We start from the raw sequence: 19559 nt of genomic DNA, 5'->3' as shown, positions 1-19559 counted from the left end.
ATATTGACTACAAACTTGGATAAGGACTTTAAAATATTGACCTGTGGGTTATAGAAATGACTTTGAGTGTGCAATGAAGTGCTTATTCTCACTTCTGGATTAGTTACACAATCGAAAAGCAGTCAATATTAGTATAATATTATTTTATAATTGCAGTTTCGGTGTAGGTTATAATGGCAATATCTATTTCTATCTTACCTCTGCCATATTAGCCACTTTATTGCAGTTTATAAGTGACAGCGATTTAATGGAGTGACAAAGCTTTTTCACTTTCACTTAGACGGGTACGGTTGCCTAGTGGTCATATTACTGGACCAGTAATCCAGAGGCCTGGACAAATAATCCAGAGAACATGGTTTAAAATCCCACCATGGCAGTTTATGAATTTTTAATTTTTAAAAACAACATATCAATTTAGAAGTTACTGTTACTGTTATCAGTAAAAGTGACCTCGGAGCATGAACCTAACTGAAAGGAAATCAGCTGTACTTACCTATATGTGACGCCAGTCCCACACCAACATGGTTCAGTCTTAACTGCTCTCTGAAATGGCCTAGTAAGCCACTCAGTTATTTCAAACCACTACAAAAAAGAAGAATGAAACTGGACGGACCACTCGGCTAGGACTGAGGAATCAAATTTGGTCACGACAAAGGCACATCCAGCGCAATCGACCCTGTAAAGTCCTTCTCTCTAACATCTGGGAACTGGTACCAAAGCTGGGAGAGCTGTTCAGACTAGTCAAATAACAGCCTGTCGTTGTCATACTCGTAGAATCATAGCTAGCAGCCAACGTTCCAAACTCCTTCACCATCCCTGGGTATGTCCTGTCCCACTGACGAGACAGACCCACCAGAGGTGGGGGCACAGTGTTTTACAGTAAGTGGGAGTGGCCCTTGGAGTCCTTAACATTGACTCTGGACCCCATGAAGTCTCATGCCGTCAGGTCAAACATGGTCAAGTAAACTTCCTGCTGATTACCACCTACCACCCTCCCTCAACCAATGAATCAGTATTGCTCCATGTTGAACACCACTTGAAGGAAGTACTGAGTGTAGCAAAGGTACAAAATATATTCTGGGTGGGGGACTTCAATATCCATCACCAAGAGTGGCTTGGTAGTACCACCTCTGACTGAGCAGGCAGAGTCCTGAAGGACATAACCGCCAGACTGGGCTTGCAACAGATGGTGAGAGTACCAACCTGAGGGAATAACCAGTTGACCTCGTCCTCACCAATCTACCTGCCGCAGATGCAGGTCCAGTATTGGTAGGAGTGACCATTGCACAGTCCTTGTGGAGACCAAGTCCCATATTTACAATGAGGACACCTCTGTCATGTTATGTGGCCCTAGTACCGTGCGAAGTGGGATAGATTAAGAACAGATGTAGCAGTTCAAAACACATCAATCCATGAGGCGATGTGGGCCGTCAGCAGCAGCAGAATTGTATTGCACCACAATCTATAACCTCATGGCCGGGCATATGTCTCACTCCTCCGTCACCATGAAGCCAGATGACCAACCCTGGTTCAATGAGGATTGTAGAAGAGTAGGCCAGGAGTGGCACTAGGCGTACCTGAAAATGTTGTGCCAACCTGGTGAAGATACAACAAATGTATGCTAAACAACGGAAGCAACATGCTAGACAGAACTAAGTGACCCCAAAACCAACGGATCAGGTCAAAGTTCTGTAGTTCAGCCACATCCAGTCATGAGTGGTCGTGGACAATTCAGCAACTAACGGGAGGAGATGGCTCCAAGAACATCCCCATCCTCAATAATGGCAGAGCCCAGCACGTGAATGCAAAAGACAAGGCTGAAGCCTTCGCAAGCATCTTCAGCCAGCAGTGCTGAGTGGATGATCCTTCTTGGCCTTCTCCTGAAGACCCCACCATTACAGATGCCAGTCTTCAGCCAATTTGATTCACTCCAAGTGATATCAAGAAATGGCTGAGTGCACTGGACACAGTAAAGGCTATGGGTCCTGACAACATTTCGGCTGTAGTGCTAAAAAACTGTGCTCCAAACTAGCCGCACCTCTAGCCAAAATATTCCAATACAGCTACAACACTGGCATCTACTTGATAATGTGGTATATTGCCCAGGTAGGTCCTGTCCACAAAAAGCAAGACAAATCCAACCCGGCCAAGTGCCGCCCTATCAGCCTATTCTCAATCATCAGCAAAGTGATAGAAGGAGTCGTCGACGGTGCTATCAAGCTGCACTTACTCACCAATAACCTGCTTACCGATGTTAAGTTTGGGCTTTGCCAGGACCACTCGGCTCCAGACCTCATTATAGCCTTGATCCAAATGTGGACAAAAGAGCCGAATTCCAGAGGTGAGGTGACAGTGACTGCCCTTGACATCAAGGCAGCGTTCGACCGAGGGTGGCACCAAGCAGTCCTAGTAAAACAGAAGTCAATGGGAATTAGGGGGAAAATTCTCCAGTGGCTGGAGTCATACCTAGCACAAAGGAAGCTGTTTGTGGTTGTTGGAAGCCAATCATCACAGCACAAAGACATCACTGCAGGAGTTCCTTGGGGCAGCGACCCAGGCCCAACCATCTTCAGCTGCTTCATCAATGACCTTCCCTTCATCAGGTCAGAAATGGGGATGTTCGCTGATGATTGCAGTGTTCAGCTCCATTCAAAATTCCTTAGATAATGAAGCAGCCTATGCCCACATGCAGCAAAACCTGGACAACATCCAGGCTCCGGCTGATAAGTGGCAAGTAACATTTGTGCCATACAAGTGCCAGGTAATGACCATCTCCAACAAGAGAGAGTCCAACCACCTCCCCTTGACATTCAATGGCATTATCATCGCCGAATCCCCCCTAGCGGTTGCCATTGACCAGAAACTCAACTGGACCTGCCACATAAATGCCATGGCTATTAGAACAGAATAGAGACTGGGCATTCTGTGGCGAGTGACTCACCTCCTGACTCCCCAAAGCCTCTCCACCACCTACAAATCAGGAGTGTGATGGATTACTGTCCACTTGCCTGGATGAGTACAGCTGCAACAACACTCAAGAAGCTCAATACCATCCAGGACAAAGCAGTCTGCTTGATCGGCAGCCCATCCACCACCTTAAACATCCACTCCCTCTGCCACCGCGCACCGTGGCTGCAGTGTATACTGTCTACACGATGCACTGCAGCAACTTGCCAAGGCTTCTTCGTGGTCACTTCCTAAACCCGCGACCTCCACCACCTAGAAGGACAAGGGCAGCAGGCGCATGGGAACACCATCACCTCCACGTTTCCCGCCAAGTCACACACCATCCCGACTTGGACATGTGTCAGCGTTTCTTCATCGTCACTGGGTCAAAATCCTGGAACTCCCTATCTAACAGCATAGTGGGAATACCTTCACCACATGGACTACAGCGGTTCAAGAAGAAGGCCCACCACCACCTTCTCAAGGGCAACTAGGGATGTGCAATAAACGCTGGCCTTGCTAGCGACGCTCATATCCCCGGAATGAATATAAAAAAACCCACAAATGGCGGTCACCAAGTTAATCATCTCCAGATAAACCATATGCCTTGACAGTTGAAAATCATTTTCCACCACTACATGATTTGAATTTCCCTTTTGCAACTTGCAAGATAAATGCAGAAATGTACTATCTGTTATGTATAAATGTAATCTGATTTTGTTTGATTTCATTAATGCAAAAATCAACACTAAAACCGGGGAAACTAAAAGTGCTTTTATTCCACTGAGGGTTAATTCAAAAAGAAACAAAATGAAAAAACAATCAATCTATCTAGATTTTATACATAAATTTTATCAGTTCTGGAGCATAACTCAGAGTCCTTTGATCTGCAATCAATTGAGTGCTTTGTGGATTTACACTGTAGCCTGAAGGTACATTATACAAGAAAACTGCAGACCTTTGCTATTGACAGTGATTGCTATGGAGATTAGTCAGTCATAGCTACAACCTGACAGCTCTGCATGTGTTTTCTTATTGATGCGGATAGTGCCTTGCACTGGCATGCATACTGTGCACATATTTTTCCCTAAATCTAAACTCTGTCTTCCTGATGGGCAGCATAATGTTCAGACTCTAACTCCAATGACTGAACTGTTAGGTATATATATATATATATATATATATATATTCCTATGTATATATAAGAAACATATATATTTTACTTTCATCTTCAGATATTTGCCAAACAGTAATGGCAATGATGACAATGTAAAACCATAACACAACAGCTGGAGAAAATATATGAAGAGACTGGATTTCTCTGAGTTACGGGTTAATTATATGTTTGTGCCTATGTGTTACACTGTAATCACCTGCAATGTGAATAATATTAGGTACTAAATTATAAAAAGCATGTTTGGGTGCCTTACATATGTTTTTTAACCATTGTAAATTCAAAACTTTCTGGTTTTCATTTGAATATTTGATGTATGCAAAACATTATCCAGAAGACATTTTTATTAATCTGCTTTTTGGCTTGCATTAAGCACTTTTGGTTTTCATGAAAATATTAATTTAGCTTTCAAGAGAAGCGTGTCATTAGTTGAATTATGAGTCAGATATGGTATAGCTTTTTAGTTTTAAATCTGGATCCAATTAATTCTCTACAACTGTAGAACAGCTGGTGGCATTTAGACTCTAAACAGTGCTTATTCTCCTGTGTGTGCATCATTAGAATCAGGTACAGTAATCATCCATCGCTGCAAGTAGTTGGCAGGTGAGCCTCAGATGAAGAAATCTATGCTATAAATAAAAGGTTTTCAGTACTTCATTCATGTACTGACAATCCTCCATTGAAAGATAATTTTCTTATCAAAGCAAGTTTTCTTTGATTTAAAAATTCAATTCATTTTTTTCCATTTGAGGTCACCCACCACCATGCACCCACGTTCTACAGGGAAGATGGATAGTCCTGATTTTTGACTTATCTATAACTTAATGCTAACAACCAATAGTTATTGCCTCCATCTCCAGTGGAATGCCACATGTGTATCTAGTCTATTCAGCAATCCAATTGAGAACTGATTAAATGTTTCCTAATTTAATCAGGTGGATTCAGGTGACAAGCTACTGTTCTATTTAGGAAGTGAGCTCTACCACTTATGTTACAGTGCTGCCCTGAGGCAGCTTTTCTGAGATCTCTTCAGATGTAATAGCATAGTGTGTCACATTAAGCATAGGAAATCTACTTTGCCCTCTGATACTGAAGGACACTTTCTATGCTTAATGCATGGCAACTGAAAAAGATGGCATCTTATTTGTTGCTGAATTTATAATACAGTTTCACATTTCACAAAGTATTAAATTGGAAGGATAATATTGATCATAATTTGTCACTTATATCACAGGCATTATACTACAAAAAGATAACAGTGGTCAAAACTAAATAATGTTAGTCCTGAAATAAATGCTAATTTTGATGATTTGAATATTTGTTTAGGCAATTATTTCAGTCATTGTGTATTTTAACATTTATGTTTTGAGTATAACTATAAATGTGTTACTTACACAAAATGATTTTTCAGGGCTAAAGTACACATTGTCATGTTACTGAACGGCACAAATAAGCTGTATGCATAGGTGTTTAAAGTTACTTTAAACATGCAAGAAATTTGTTTCTACCAAGCTAGTCTTGGTATAAGTTTCAAATTACAAATATTTAAGTTAGAAATTAAAACCCCTTTTTAAAATGAGTACTGTAAAGTACAGAGTGTGTAAACTGTTCACTGTCAGTTTTAATATATACAGGTTTTTTCATACACTGCTACACAACTTAGTCTCTGATCTGTTTTTCATCAGATGCAGAAAAGGATGAGAGTTCTATAGACAGCCCGCTACCTAGCAGCCCCCAAACCCAAGTCATCCAACATAGTTCCATCAGCACCTCAAATGGCATAAGTTCAACGGCAATGGCAGAGGCTGTTGCTACTTCAGTTCTTACCCAGATGGCAGACCAGAGTTCGGAGATGAACCTACCCGTCCAGTCTCATATTGCCATTGCTCCTTCATCTCCGTCTCAGCCTTCAGGAAGTTGATTGGATAATATGTGCACTACGGAAAATGTCTCAACAGTGACTAAACTGGAAATTTGGGAACTGAGAAAGCCAAATCTCCAAAAACAAGTTGTGTACTCCAAGTTTAGTTGCTTTTATTAGTTGTATTTCAGATATGGCTACTGCAATGTAAGCAAAGTGGACACTTAACTTCAGCCTTGAAAACAGATCTTTTAGTCATTGTTCTCTGGTCCTCAAATGCATTTAGCATTTCTGCAACTAAAACAACATTTAAATGTTTTTCTTTCTGTCTGTCTTTATGGCTGTTGTAAACAATTTTACAACACCAAGTTATAGTCCAGCAATTTTATTTTAAATTTTATGGCTGTTATGGCTGTGGGGTAGGGGAAGAAAAAGGAAGATAAAAGGAGGATAAAAATCAAAATGGTATTTGCTTAGTTTTTTAAAAACTTTAAAAGTTCCTGTATTTTCTGTTCCTATGCAGTTTTTGTGAACAGTGGAATTACTTTAAAAGGGTCACTCTCCTGAGACTATGAAAGAACTATCAAATTTTATTCATACCAAAGCTCCACATGGGCTAACTTGACCTGTGCTACTGTTCATCAGGTCATGATATGCTATCCAGAGGTCCAAGAGAAGTCCAACCTCCAACCTGTGAGAGGCAGACTTAACATTGGAGCAAGTGAATTTTCCAGTGTATCTCTTCAAACAAGTGTCTTTATTCCAAAATAAAATGCTAACTAACATATTAAGTAGTCCCACAAAGCCTATTACTCATCTAAATGAGTAATTATTACTTTATAAATTCTTGGATCCTGTGCAGGCCCTTGAAGAGATTTTTGAGTTCAGACGTAGCAGTGCATTTATTCTTTTTGCCTTTTCTAATTTGCACATTGTGAGGGGAATGAAAGACTGAAAGAATGTTCATTTTTGTTAGTAACTTCCTTTTGTTATGTCACTTTTAATAAGATGTAGTCAATGCATTTAGAAATTATTTTTTTTTACCTTTTGCCTGAAAAACTCAGCAACTATGTTGGGTATCATGATGCATATATCAGTGGGTCTATAGTTTAGACCAACAGTTCTGTGAATGTTGCCTTTAAATGTCTCACTGATTTTTGGTGGAATCCTATTTAAAATGACTATATACAAATGATGAATATTGATGATTAACATTCCATGTGCAGTTTGATTGTTACTGATGAGATTGATTGTACATTATCTATCTTCTCATCAAAATTTCTGTGAAATAATTGATTTTACTAAATGTGCCATGAACACTAGTGACTTCTTGGTCATACTCAGATATTGTTTGAAACGGGAGAAGCTTATGGAACTATGAGGATCTTATGCTTTGACATTGACAACACTGATATAAAGAAATGAAAAGGTGGAAGAAAGATATATTCAGACAACGGAACATCATTTGTTGAAAGATGTCTTCATATGTGTAAATATGTCTACAGGTATGTGTGTATTGTGCTGCCACAAGGAGTAGGGTAGCAAAATTAACAGGACATGGAATGTGACTTCTCCAGTGCAGCTTTACAGTTCTTTTAGTTTATAATTGTGTAATTTGTCAGATTAGAAAGTAGGAGCTGAGACAGCCTGTATGATACAATTGCTTGGGACCTTTTGAAGGAAACTACTCAACACATAGTGGTGGACTAATATTTTATGATGGATATCAGTTACACTATTCGACAGAATCCATTTCGTAAACCTTCTTGTTTTCCAGACTGTATCTGTAGACAAAACTTGTGTCTTTATCTTCCTGATTGCAAGCTTCCATTTCTACAGAGGTAGCTTGAGATGTACTCTTCCTCTTTGTGCAATTTGCATGAGTAAGTTCTCTGAGAGAATAAATAATTTATCTACAAAGAACATGTCAATAAACTGTTTTTAAATGCGTAAAAGGATAACATTTTTATTTCAAAATGCCATCTGTATTTTTAAGTGGTTGTTGAAAATATTGGGCATGCACCCTTTTTACTAGTGCTGCCATCTGCTGAAAAATACTTGTATAGCAGAATTTAATTTTTCATGCTCTGAAATTCAAGCGTTGGATTACAAGTTACTGATAGAAAATATTTCAGCATTAAAGTCTTGGGCTTTCTATAAGCTTATATTGAATTTGATTCCAAAATAAAAACATTTTCCCATTTTAAAAACTTCCTAATTAATTTGATTTTTCTTTTAATTTATGTAGGATAACCATAATCTTATTGATAATCTGAATTCAAAATCAGCCATTGTACACATGCTGTTGGTTGAAAATGACTATTGGTTGTAGTTTAAATCATTTGAATCATTAAATCAGTAACAACTATAGAACAACGTAAATAATGTAAATCTTTTTTGAAGAAAATTTGTTGAATTCCTTTAAAACATGGGTATACTTCTAAAACTATATGCTGTTTCTTGCTGACTTCTACACAATTCATCTTTCAACAATTTATAATTATCTGTCCTTACTTCTGACCCTACATAATATGAATATAACAAGATCACTTTGAATTTCCAGAAGGTTGTGATTGATTGGAAATTTAAATCTTCTTTCTGACTGAAAAGTAATCCATACTAGTGTGCAATTGGTATTGTTATGAAGAAATATGTAACTAAAAAAACCACAGATAATTGCAGTGGCAAGACTCCTAATGTACTTCAACTGTTTAAAAGTTATATTTTTAAACAGCAGGTATGAGAAGAAATGTAATTTAGTGTTTTATTCTTTAAACAATATTTTAGCCCCATTAGTTTCCTTCTGATGCTCTCTGCCAACATGCTTCCAGCTGTTTTATGGTCCATCATCCATCTATGTTCTCCTCGACCTCTCTGCGGCCTTTGACATGGTAATCCACACCATCCTTCTCCAACACCTCTCCCCCCATTGTCCAGTTCAGTGGGACTGCCCTCGCCTGGTTCCATTCTTAACTGTCTGATTATAACCAGAGAATCTCCAGCAATTATTTCTCTTCCCACCCTCACAATGTTATCTCTGGAGATCCCCAAAGATCTGTCCTTGACCCCTTCCTCTTCTACATGCTGCCTCTTGGTGACATAATCAGTAGAAATGGGGTCACCTTCTGCATCTATCCAATGACACCCGACTCTATCTCTTCACCACCTCTCTCGATCCCTCCACTGCTTCTGTTGTCAGACCGCTTGTCCAACATCCAGTCTTGGATGAACTGCAATTATCTCCAGCTAAATATTGGTAAGACTGAAGCCATCATCTTCGTCCCTGCCATAAACTTGCCGCCAATTCCATCCCCTGCCCTGGCCATTGTCTCAGGCTGAACATAAGAACATAAGAAATAGGAGCAGGAGTAGGCCAATCGGCCCCTCGAGCCTGCTCCGCCATTCAATAAGATCATGGCTGATCTGATCCTAACCTCAAATCTAAATTCATGTCCAATTTCCTGCCCGCTCCCGTAACCCCTAATTCCCTTTACTTCTAGGAAACTGTCTATTTCCGTTTTAAATTTATTTAATGATGTAGCTTCCACAGCTTCCTGGGGCAGCAAATTCCACAGACCTACTACCCTCTGAGTGAAGAAGTTTCTCCTCATCTCAGTTTTGAAAGAGCAGCCCCTTATTCTAAGATTATGCCCCCTAGTTCTAGTTTCACCCATCCTTGGGAACATCCTTACCGCATCCACCCGATCAAGCCCCTTCACAATCTGACATGTTTCAATAAGATCGCCTCTCATTCTTCTGAACTCCAATGAGTAGAGTCCCAATCTACTCAACCTCTCCTCATATGTCCGCCCCCTCATCCCCGGGATTAACCGAGTGAACCTTCTTTGCACTGCCTTCTTGAACTAGTCTGTTCACAACCTTGGCGTCCTATTCAATCCTGAGCTGAGTTTGCATCACAAAGACCAACTACTTCCACCTTCATCACATCACCCCCTCGGTCCCTGCCTCAGCCCACCTGCTGCTGAAACTTACATAGAATTGGATAGAATGTATAGCACAGAAACAGGCCATTCGGCCCAACAGCTCCATGCCAGTGTTTATGCTCCACACGAGCCTCCTCCCTCCCTACTTCATCTAACCCTATCAGCATATCCTATTTCTTTCTCCCTCATGTGTTTTATCTAGCTTCCCCTTAAATGCATCTATGCTAGTCGCCTCAACTACTTCTTGGGTAGTGAGTTCCACATTCCAACCACCCTCTGGGTAAAAAAGTTTCTCCTGAATTCCCTCTTGGATTTACTAGTGAATATCTTATATTTATGGCCCCTAGTTCTGGTCTCGCCTGCAAATGGAAACATCTCTACATCGCCCCTATCAGGTCACCCCTCATTCTTCTCTTTTCTATAGAACTCTCATTCATGCCTTTGTCACCAGCCTAATCCATCCTTCTTTGGCTCAGTGTCGATTTTTGTCTGATTACGCTTTTATGAAGTGCCTTGAGGGTTTTTCTATGTTAAGGGTGCTATATAAATGCAAGTAGTTGATGTTTGTCACCTCCAGATTTGACTATTGCAATACTCTACTGGCAGCCTGCACCCTCCATAAACTTCAGCTCATCCAAAACTCTGCCACCCATATAATATCCCACATCAACTTTCACTTACCCATCACCCCTTCCTCACTGACCTACATTGGCTCCATATCCTTGAATGCCTCCTATTTAAAATTCTCATCCTTATGTTTAAATCCTTTCAGGGCCTCGTTAAGCTTCTGACCCCAAATCCTCTCCATCACCAAGACCACCTCAGGAATTTACCTGAGGGCCCCTACCTCACCCTAAGGGGCCCTCAGGTAAATTCAGGGAGAGGGGTTGGAGGTAGCAATGGCAGGGGGAGGGGATGGGGGGAACCGATCGTGACTCCTGTGGAGTTGGAAGAGCACTCCTGCTCCTCCTGTCTCCACAAGACATTTAAAAAAAAATTTAATACCTACCTTTGGTTGGCAGTCATGGGGGCCGCTGAAGAATTTGTAGTGGGGCAGGCCTGATGTCTGCCCTGCTCATGAGGTGACCAATTTGTTAAAGGGGTCCTTTAACAGGCATTGGGCCCCTAGTTTACATATTAAATGGGCCTAACGCCTTAAAAAATATGCCCCACGAAATGGGACCAACACCTGCACAATTTGGGCACCAGCTATCCCACAGCTAAATTGGTATGCTTTGTACCTGTTTTATGCCCAAAAAATGGTGCAATGCATACCAATTTCTACCTAAAGATATAGCAGAGTTCCAATGACAATTTTTAAGTCCTCTTTAATTCTGAAAACTGTTCTTTGGACTGGTAAGTTGCCAATATAATGAGGCAGAAATCACTCACAAAATAATAGAGAGCTCAACAGCACTCTCCATTGTTAGTGGCGAAATGGAGGAGCAAGTTCTGGCGTTTGCACAAGCGCAGTGAATCGCAGAAATCCGGAACTTGTAACTACTGGTTTGCCGGTGATATGTCAGCTTCGAATTAAAGGTATATCGCCGGCTGCAATCGGAGAAATCATTGAAAAAGTACAAACTTGCTTATCTGCCCATCTGGAAAGTAACTAATTATGCCACAAAACAGGTATGCTTAAAAATACCAAGTTTAAACTAAGTTTTAACAGCACAGTCAGCCTTAATGATTGCCAAATGACTCAAAATTAACTTTTAATAATGTGGAGTCTCATTACTGGTTATTTTAATAGTTTTTGTTTAATTCAATTATTTCTTACCCTCTTTTTTCACTGTCTATAACTGTTTTTACATTGATTATAATGTTGTACTTTTCACTTCCTGGTTTAACAATTCAAGCCAGCAGAGACAGTGAATACAGCGTGTCGAAAATGCTGTGATCTGATTGGTCACGGGGAGAGATCGATCCACTCGCTTCTTCCAGGGTCCCATCTTTGCTTGAACTGATGCTGGGCTTTTCACCACTTCCTAATAGAGGAAGTGGCCAACGAAAAGACCGTGGTAAGTTAGTGGGTTAGTATAAATCTATGGAGTGGCAAGCAACATTGGTTCGCCGCTCCAAGCAATTTCTGCCCCAATATCGTTATTCAAGAAAGGAGAGCAAGAAAAATCGGGTAACTATAGATCGGTTAGTGAACCGCCAGGTGTGAGCGAACTCTCACACCAGAAATTTCCTCAGGGCTTCTGCTCCACCACCATAACTTTGAAGATTTCCATTTATGTGTGTAAACAGGGTTTCTGCCAAACTTCCTCCAAAGTTAGGACAGTAGAGTGGGAGAAGCCCTGAGGAAATTCCTGGCATTAAAAATACCTGATTTTGAGGTAAAACTAGTGTGCATTTAGAAATGCATGGATTAATCAAGGACAGTCAGCACAGATTTGTGAAATACAAGTCATGTTTGACAAAAGTAATAATTTTTGAAAAAGTGATTGATTGGATAGATAAAGGGAATGAGATAGATTTAGTGTATATGGATTATCAGAAGACATTCAGTAACATGTATCAAGAGGCTTGTTAGAAAAGTTGAGGTGTATGATATAGGAATAAATTGAGCAGCATGGATAGAAAGTTGGTTGACGGACAAGATGTAGACCTGGGTGAATGGGGGTTGCTCAGATTAGGGAAGGGTGGAAGTGATGTACCACAGGGATCATTGTTGGGTACGCTTTTGTTCACTATACATTGATAATTTGGCCTTGGATATAGGGAGCACAATATTAACATTTTCTGATACAAAAGCAAATAGCAAGGACTGTAGAAGACCGGAAAGATGTAAATAGGTTAGCAGAATGGCAGCTGCAATTTAAGTGTGAAGTAATACATTTTGGGAGGAAAAACAAAGAATGGGAGTATGCACTCAATGGAAAGATGGTGAAGTGTGTAGAAGAACAGAGAGACCTAAGGGTTCAAATACATAATTCCCTGAAAGTGCAAGTCCACGTAGATAAAGCCATAAAAAGGCCATCAACATTTTGATTTGTTTATCAATAACGGCATAGAGTACAAGGTAAAGTGATGATGAATTCATAAAAAACATTAGTTAGGCCACAGTTGGAATAGTGTGTGTCAGTTTGGGCGTCCCATTAGGGGATATTAAGGCCATAGAGACCTTGTTTACTTCACATTTCTCTGTATTGAACTGTACCTACCCACCCTGCTAGCCTATCTCCTGCATTCTTCCTCACAGTTTACCACACCCCCAATTTAGTATCATCAGCAAACTTCATTATCATTCCTCTTGTGCTATGTCCAAATCACTTATACACGTTGAAAAACAGAGGTTCCAGCGCAGACCCATGGAGCGCACCATTATCTACAATCTAAAAATCATCCTGTTACCCCTACTCTCTGCTTTTTATTCCCTACCCATCCCTTTATCCATGTGGATATATTTTCTTTAATATCATTTACCTTAATTTTAGTAACAAGTCTGTTATGTGGTACCTTATCAGACGTTTTTTGAAAATCCATATACAACATCCACCACATTTCCTTTATCTATGCACCCTGTAATTTCACCCTTAAATAAATCAATTAAATTAGTCAAGCAAGATGTACCCTTTACAAATCCATGCTGATTGTCCCTAATTAGCCGATGCTTTTCTAAGTGTTCACAAATTTCATCCTGTATTATGGACTCTAGAAATTTACCCACAAGCAAGGTAAGACTAGTTAGCCCATAATTTCCTGTCTTATCCTTTTGTTGGAGAAGGGTGGAAGTGATGTACCACAGGGTCATTGTTGGCTACACTTTTGTTCACAATATATATTGATGATTTGGCCTTGGGTATAGGGAGAACAAATTAACATTTTCTGATAGAAAAGCAAATAGTAAGGACGGTAGAAGACCAGAAAGACGTAGATAGGTTAGCAGAGTGGCAGCTGCAATTTAAGTGTGAAGTGATACATTTTGGGAGGAAAAAGAAAGAATGGGAGTATGCACTCAATGGAAAGATGCTGAAGTGTGTAGATGAGCAGAGACACCTAAGGGTTCCAATACATAATTCCCTGAAAGTGCAAGTCCAGGTAGATAAAGCCATATAAAAGGCTATAATTTCTATGATATGTAAGGCTATGATATGATTTCCATTTCCAAACATGTTTGGAAAATTGTGGCTGGTGCCTTTGCTATCTCCTTCCAAACTTCCTTCAGTGTTGAAGGTGACTTTTCTATTTGCTGTCCCATTAATAATCTCCTTTTGACTAATTATCTCCAGTAGTGGCTCTTCCCCATCCTTCTTTGGTTACACCGACAATCCTACTTTCTTCTTCGTCTGTAAAAAAAAACAATGGAAAATACTAAATACGCATCATCACTGTTCCCTTCTCTCAAATACATCATGACTATCTTCATCTCCAAATGGTTTTCTGAAACCATCTATTCAAGTCCACCCCACCAGGTTCCATTAGTGAGACAGTTGGGCTGGGCAATCATCAATGGTGCCCTGAAGTACTGCAGACCTACCCGATGCAGGTATCGAATTACAGTTTGCCACAGAGGATTGACATGGTTTCAAAGTTCCATCACCTACCTTCTCATCTTGGAGCCATCTCATTCCTTAAGTGTATCTTCCTCCTGCAGAGGAGGATAATCTCTGATAGTCACTAAGAGGTGTACTTCTGCTAAGTGGGATTGGTCCTGCTAGATCTCGAGCCCCCTGTAGTGGACTCTTTTTGGCCAATTTTAAGTGTAAATGGGGTAGTAGCAGCCTGAAAATGGCATTGGGTCAGTTACTGCCTATTTAGGTGTTCCTCCTCCTGAGCCTAGCCTGTGCCACCGCCACCACCCCTCCTCCCCCCGACAACCGGGTTCGTTCTCCCCCTAGGCTTGTGTCCTTCCAACCCCCCAGGCTCCAATTGTTGCCCACTCTCACCTGTGAGCATCATTTCATTGCTGGCAGCTTGCCAGCTTCATGTACATGATGCCCAGGCATCAAAATGACTTGGGCCTCAAGGCAGTAACAACAGCCAAGTGGCAGGTGCACTACACCCGCCAACCGCCTCTTGTGTGCCTCAAATTAAAATCAGCCACTTTATTATCACAGCATAATACTTTATAAGCATTTTTACCTTGTGTGAGGCTATCTATTGCCAACGCATGCTCCCCCTTCAATTGACAAGACAATTCATAGTAAATTGAAGAACTACATTTGGCCAACAGTAGCAGAAACCCACGTCTTTTGGAGATTCCCCATCTTCCGGCATGCTGCAATGGCAGCGGATAATCGGCAGGGTGAGACATCCAGCCACCAGTCTGGAGTGCCCCAAACCTTGTCCCAAATCCCAGAGATGGGCATTTGTATAATAGTATTGTACGACAGCTGCACAATTTTCGGCACTACTGCGGTGTCCGTCTCAGTGGGAGGTAAGGAAGGAGTATTGGATTAGCACCGTGCCACAATATTAAAGGGCTGGCTGTGCCAGGAGAAGATGCCCCAAAACTAACAATGGGATGGGACCTACCTACAATGGGGTTCCGTCCCTTTTTTTGTGCACTCCCAAGTTCCACAAAACGTTTTTTTCAGAACAAACCTGCCATTGGGTAACTGGCATTTCACAAACTTGTGGGCTCCACGTGCACAAGAATCTGATCCTGGCATGTTCTGTCCACCCTCAGGTATACTTGCCGTTAGAGATGGAACTGGTAGGAATTCCAGTAGATAATATTATCCCAACAGACCCGCCACTTCTGGTGATGTCCGCACGGTGGAGGGTGGGGGGAAGGTGCAAAAAGTGACCACTCTCACTTCCAGTGGAAATTGGGAGTGCACAAAAAAAAGGACAGAACCCCATTGTAGATGGGTCCCACCTGAAATTCCTCATCAGCCCACCCAGATAGAATTGCTTCACATCACCAAGGCCCAGGAATTTCAGGTCTCAGATCTTTTCAAACTACTTGGCCTACCAAACTCAAAGATACTAACTTGACAAGTCCGATGGACCCATCCTGCAAAGGCACAATCATGGCTCTCAGCAGGAATAAGCTTGTTCTGAGGCCTGAGGCAGGATATGTCATTTCACACTGTAACTGCAATGCAGTTGCTTCTAAAGCAGTGCCTATAGTTTATGGTACACCTATATATTTTCTTATCAGTTAGGATTATGTGTCGATTCAGTAGAATACCCTTCCCTTTAAATTGGAGGCGGGAGGTAAGGCTGCCACTTATATAACCTTGTAAAATAGAATACAGTACATTCATTTCAGTTTACTATAAATCATAAACTTATTGAATTATTCATTCTGTGCACTACTTTCTCACAAGAAAAATTCTGATTAAATACAATACCTGCTTTCCAAACAAGGTACCATGGTATCACTACCTTTAAATTTTTTTTCTTCATAGCTTTGTAGATCTAAAATAATAACATCATAATCCCTGAATAATAACCGGAATTAATGGATTGTAAAAACTCTCATTCCTGCATCTTTTTATGTTGCTTGATGTATAGTTAATCAAAAGTGAGAAGAAACTGATGATAAAGTGTATATGTGCATGAAAATACTGCAGTAAAATTGTTACAAAGAGCAAGAATTGACAATAAAATGTTGATGACTCAAAAATCTTAAGAGTCTATTGATATAATTTGACTTTCACAAAAGTGACAAACGAAATGATGTAAATTTGTTTCATTGAATATTTTATTTCTTTTGCACGTCCATGCTAATTTTCTCCCTCTTTGTCTCCTTCCTGGGCATTGACTCCTTCCTGGGGTAAGAATTTGTTGATGACCATAATTGTGCATCAGCTTTGACAGTGAGAATCAGCAGGCTATTGAATCTTGCGGGGGTGGGGGGGGAGTGACATAACAGTCAAGCCTGCTCATGTACCCACAGGATTTGCTACATAGTGATTAGGAACCCCCCTTTAACCCAGGAACACTGAGGCTAATTGCTTAGCCCCTGGCACCATTCACCTGAGATCAGCTAACATGGTAGAGACTGAAATCGCAGTTGTGATCTTCCTGGTCTGTGTGTCTCATTTGCTTTCTGGTTAAACTCACGGCCATTAGGGAAACTTAATATTTTCAATGTACTTCAGTACCAGGAGCTTACTCTGCATTTGAAGTCGTACCTGTACTTTTCCTGCTTTTAGAAAGGTGGTGGTGGCTATGGGGAGAACTATGTTCTACAAAACAAAGTAGTTTAACTCATTCATACAATCATTAGAAATAATCAGAAGACAGATAAATGAAAAGAAAACACTGCAAATGATGGAAGTACTTAGTTAATAGACAACTGAAGAATCAAACTAGAAATAAAAAGCGCAATAAAAAAGTCTGAATATTAGTATGGGTACCTGGTTGTTCTTCGAGCCGGTGCGGACGCGATGGGCCGATTGGCCCCCGCCTGTGCTGTATCTTTTCTATGGTTCTATTAGTAAGAGAAAGGTAATGGGAAAAAATTAACCACAGAGAAAAGAGAAACAGAAGAATAAAAAAGAATAGAGAGCTATAAAAGGCCATCCAAAAGAAATGTACAAAACATGTTTGAAGAAAAACATTCTTGTATTAAAAACTTTGAAAGAATTTAAATAAAATTAATGAAGAATTGGGAAAGAAATCAGAGACTGAAAATATGTTTTAAATGCAAAAGGATTCACCATGAGAAGATGGTATTAAAGAAAAAGGTGATCTGAAGTTTCAATGTTTTGGTGCACCATCATACCTTGTAGCTTGGTGGGATTTATGTTGCAACTACAATTCCCCACATATAGCAAGTTCAGCATCTCAGCTGAGAATTCAAAGAAAGCAATTTTTCCTAGTGTGAAAGCAACATAATTGGTAACTTATTTTCCTTGCTTCTTTCTGTGCACTTCAATAGTTGGCTGCATACTGATATTAGTAAAGCAGGCTATCTGCCTATCATCTTGCCACGGGAATGGTGTACAAAATAGGGTGCCTAAAGCAATAATTTATACTTGTGCTGAAGTAAATAGTACATATTGCAGCCACAGTGCACTGATGGTGGAGGGGTGGATATTGAGTCTAGTGGCATAGGCTCTGATCAAGTAGAATGTTCCGTCCTGAATGGTGTTGAGGTTCTTGAGTGTTGCAGCTGCATCCATCAGGTGAGTGATGAATATTGCATCACGCTCCTTACATGTGCCTTGTAAATGGTGGAGCATCTACTGAGGGGTCAGGAAGTGAACCACTCATGGCACAGTGTCCAGCCTCTGCTCCGCTCTTGTAGCCATTGGTGGGAATGAATTTCCTCGAGGCTTCATTCGCTGCATAACTGTAACTTCAGTAGAAATTCAGAGGCTGCTGAACTTCCGCCAAATTTCTGGGAGCAGACTGGGAGAAGCGCCGAGGAAGTTCACCCCATTGTGTTGGATTAGTTGGTCTAGTAAAGCTACTGGTCAATAGTGAACCCTCAAGGATACCATAGAAAGAAGGAATTGACATATTTATTTTTGCACCAATTATTGTGATAATGAATAATTATTAAAAATCACAGTTTTCTAGTAAAAGTAAACATATAATATATTGTAGCATTCACTCCTGTGTTGATGGGGTTTATCTGTCTGATAAGTTGCCTCTGTTAAGGGCTCTGTGAACCATTCATAATTTGGATGAAGATTCATTGGGTACTACATTCTTAATTGCACTATTAGCAAGTTCCAAAGCAGTCACAGTCTATAAACTTAATATAATCCATCGGCCACATCAGCAACTGAACAGAAATATTTGTACCTGCCAAAGGAATGTCTCTGTGACACATTGGAAAAATTCCCATTTTTCACCACATTAAGAATTCAAATATCTGATGATATCCTACTTCCAAAACAAATATTTGAAAAACTAAAGGGTATGTTAAAGACAATAAAATGAAATTGAATGTAGTTTCTCAAAAGTAGTTGAAATAATCATGCTTTTAAATATAGACATCAAAACATATACACACACATACTTACAGAAAAACTTAAATAAGCTTTAAGTTAAATAAACGTTACTGCTGCTTGAAGATTTTTCAATATTTTATTATCTAAATTTTAAATAAGGAGTGGGCCACACATGGGATATAAGACCTGCACCTATTTTAAGAGTTAATGTTCGTGTTTATTTCCTATTTATTCCTTGATGTTATTCACTGCTTCCTGTTTGCAACCAAATCATTTCAAGTAACAGCCCTAAAGGTCAGAGTTTACAGATTGAAAAACTGAGCAAAAGCAAGAAAGGTTTAAATGAATGACAGACCGGAAGCATAAACTCAGATTTCTAGTTGTAAATTGTTACTAAAATGGCCTCTGGATATAAAACTCTGGCAAAACCTTGCTTTTTGACAGATGGAAATTTAAACAATGAAGACATTTCTTTGGACTGGCTGAAAACAGACTCAATTTTGCATTTATAAATTCTAAGATTGTTCCATGATGAAAGATTTAATTTCAGGCTTGGGCTGCACAGTAAGTTCACAAATCAGCATGATCTAGACTGATAATGTTATTACTGGTCATGCTGACAAACCTGAAATCAAAAATGCAAATTTGCCAAGGTCCTATGCTGCTCAGCACTTCACATAATTCAAGTTTGGGTGTTACTCATTTGAATAAATGCATGTTCTTACTGAGTAATAGTTACGATGCTTATTATTTTTATTTAAGGAATACAA

At 40.1% G+C, this 19559-nt stretch overlaps 1 protein-coding gene across 6 annotated transcripts in view; it reads left to right on the top strand.

Annotated features, from left to right (window-relative positions):
• The window catches only part of atf2 (activating transcription factor 2), a 75767-nt gene extending 67831 nt beyond the window's left edge, over nt 1-7936 (top strand). For all 6 annotated transcript variants that reach the window (XM_067987582.1, XM_067987586.1, XM_067987581.1 and 3 more), the window contains one exon: nt 5806-7936. In XM_067987582.1, coding sequence (XP_067843683.1) covers nt 5806-6041 — 236 coding nt within the window. In that variant the 3' untranslated portion in view covers nt 6042-7936. The remainder of the gene's footprint in view (nt 1-5805) is intronic.
• Nucleotides 7937-19559: the final 11623 nt, after the last annotated feature.

The sequence above is a fragment of the Heptranchias perlo genome, chromosome 7 (assembly GCF_035084215.1).
Source record: "Heptranchias perlo isolate sHepPer1 chromosome 7, sHepPer1.hap1, whole genome shotgun sequence".
Classification (NCBI taxonomy): domain Eukaryota; kingdom Metazoa; phylum Chordata; class Chondrichthyes; order Hexanchiformes; family Hexanchidae; genus Heptranchias; species Heptranchias perlo.
This window is presented reverse-complemented; position numbering and strand designations above follow the sequence as displayed.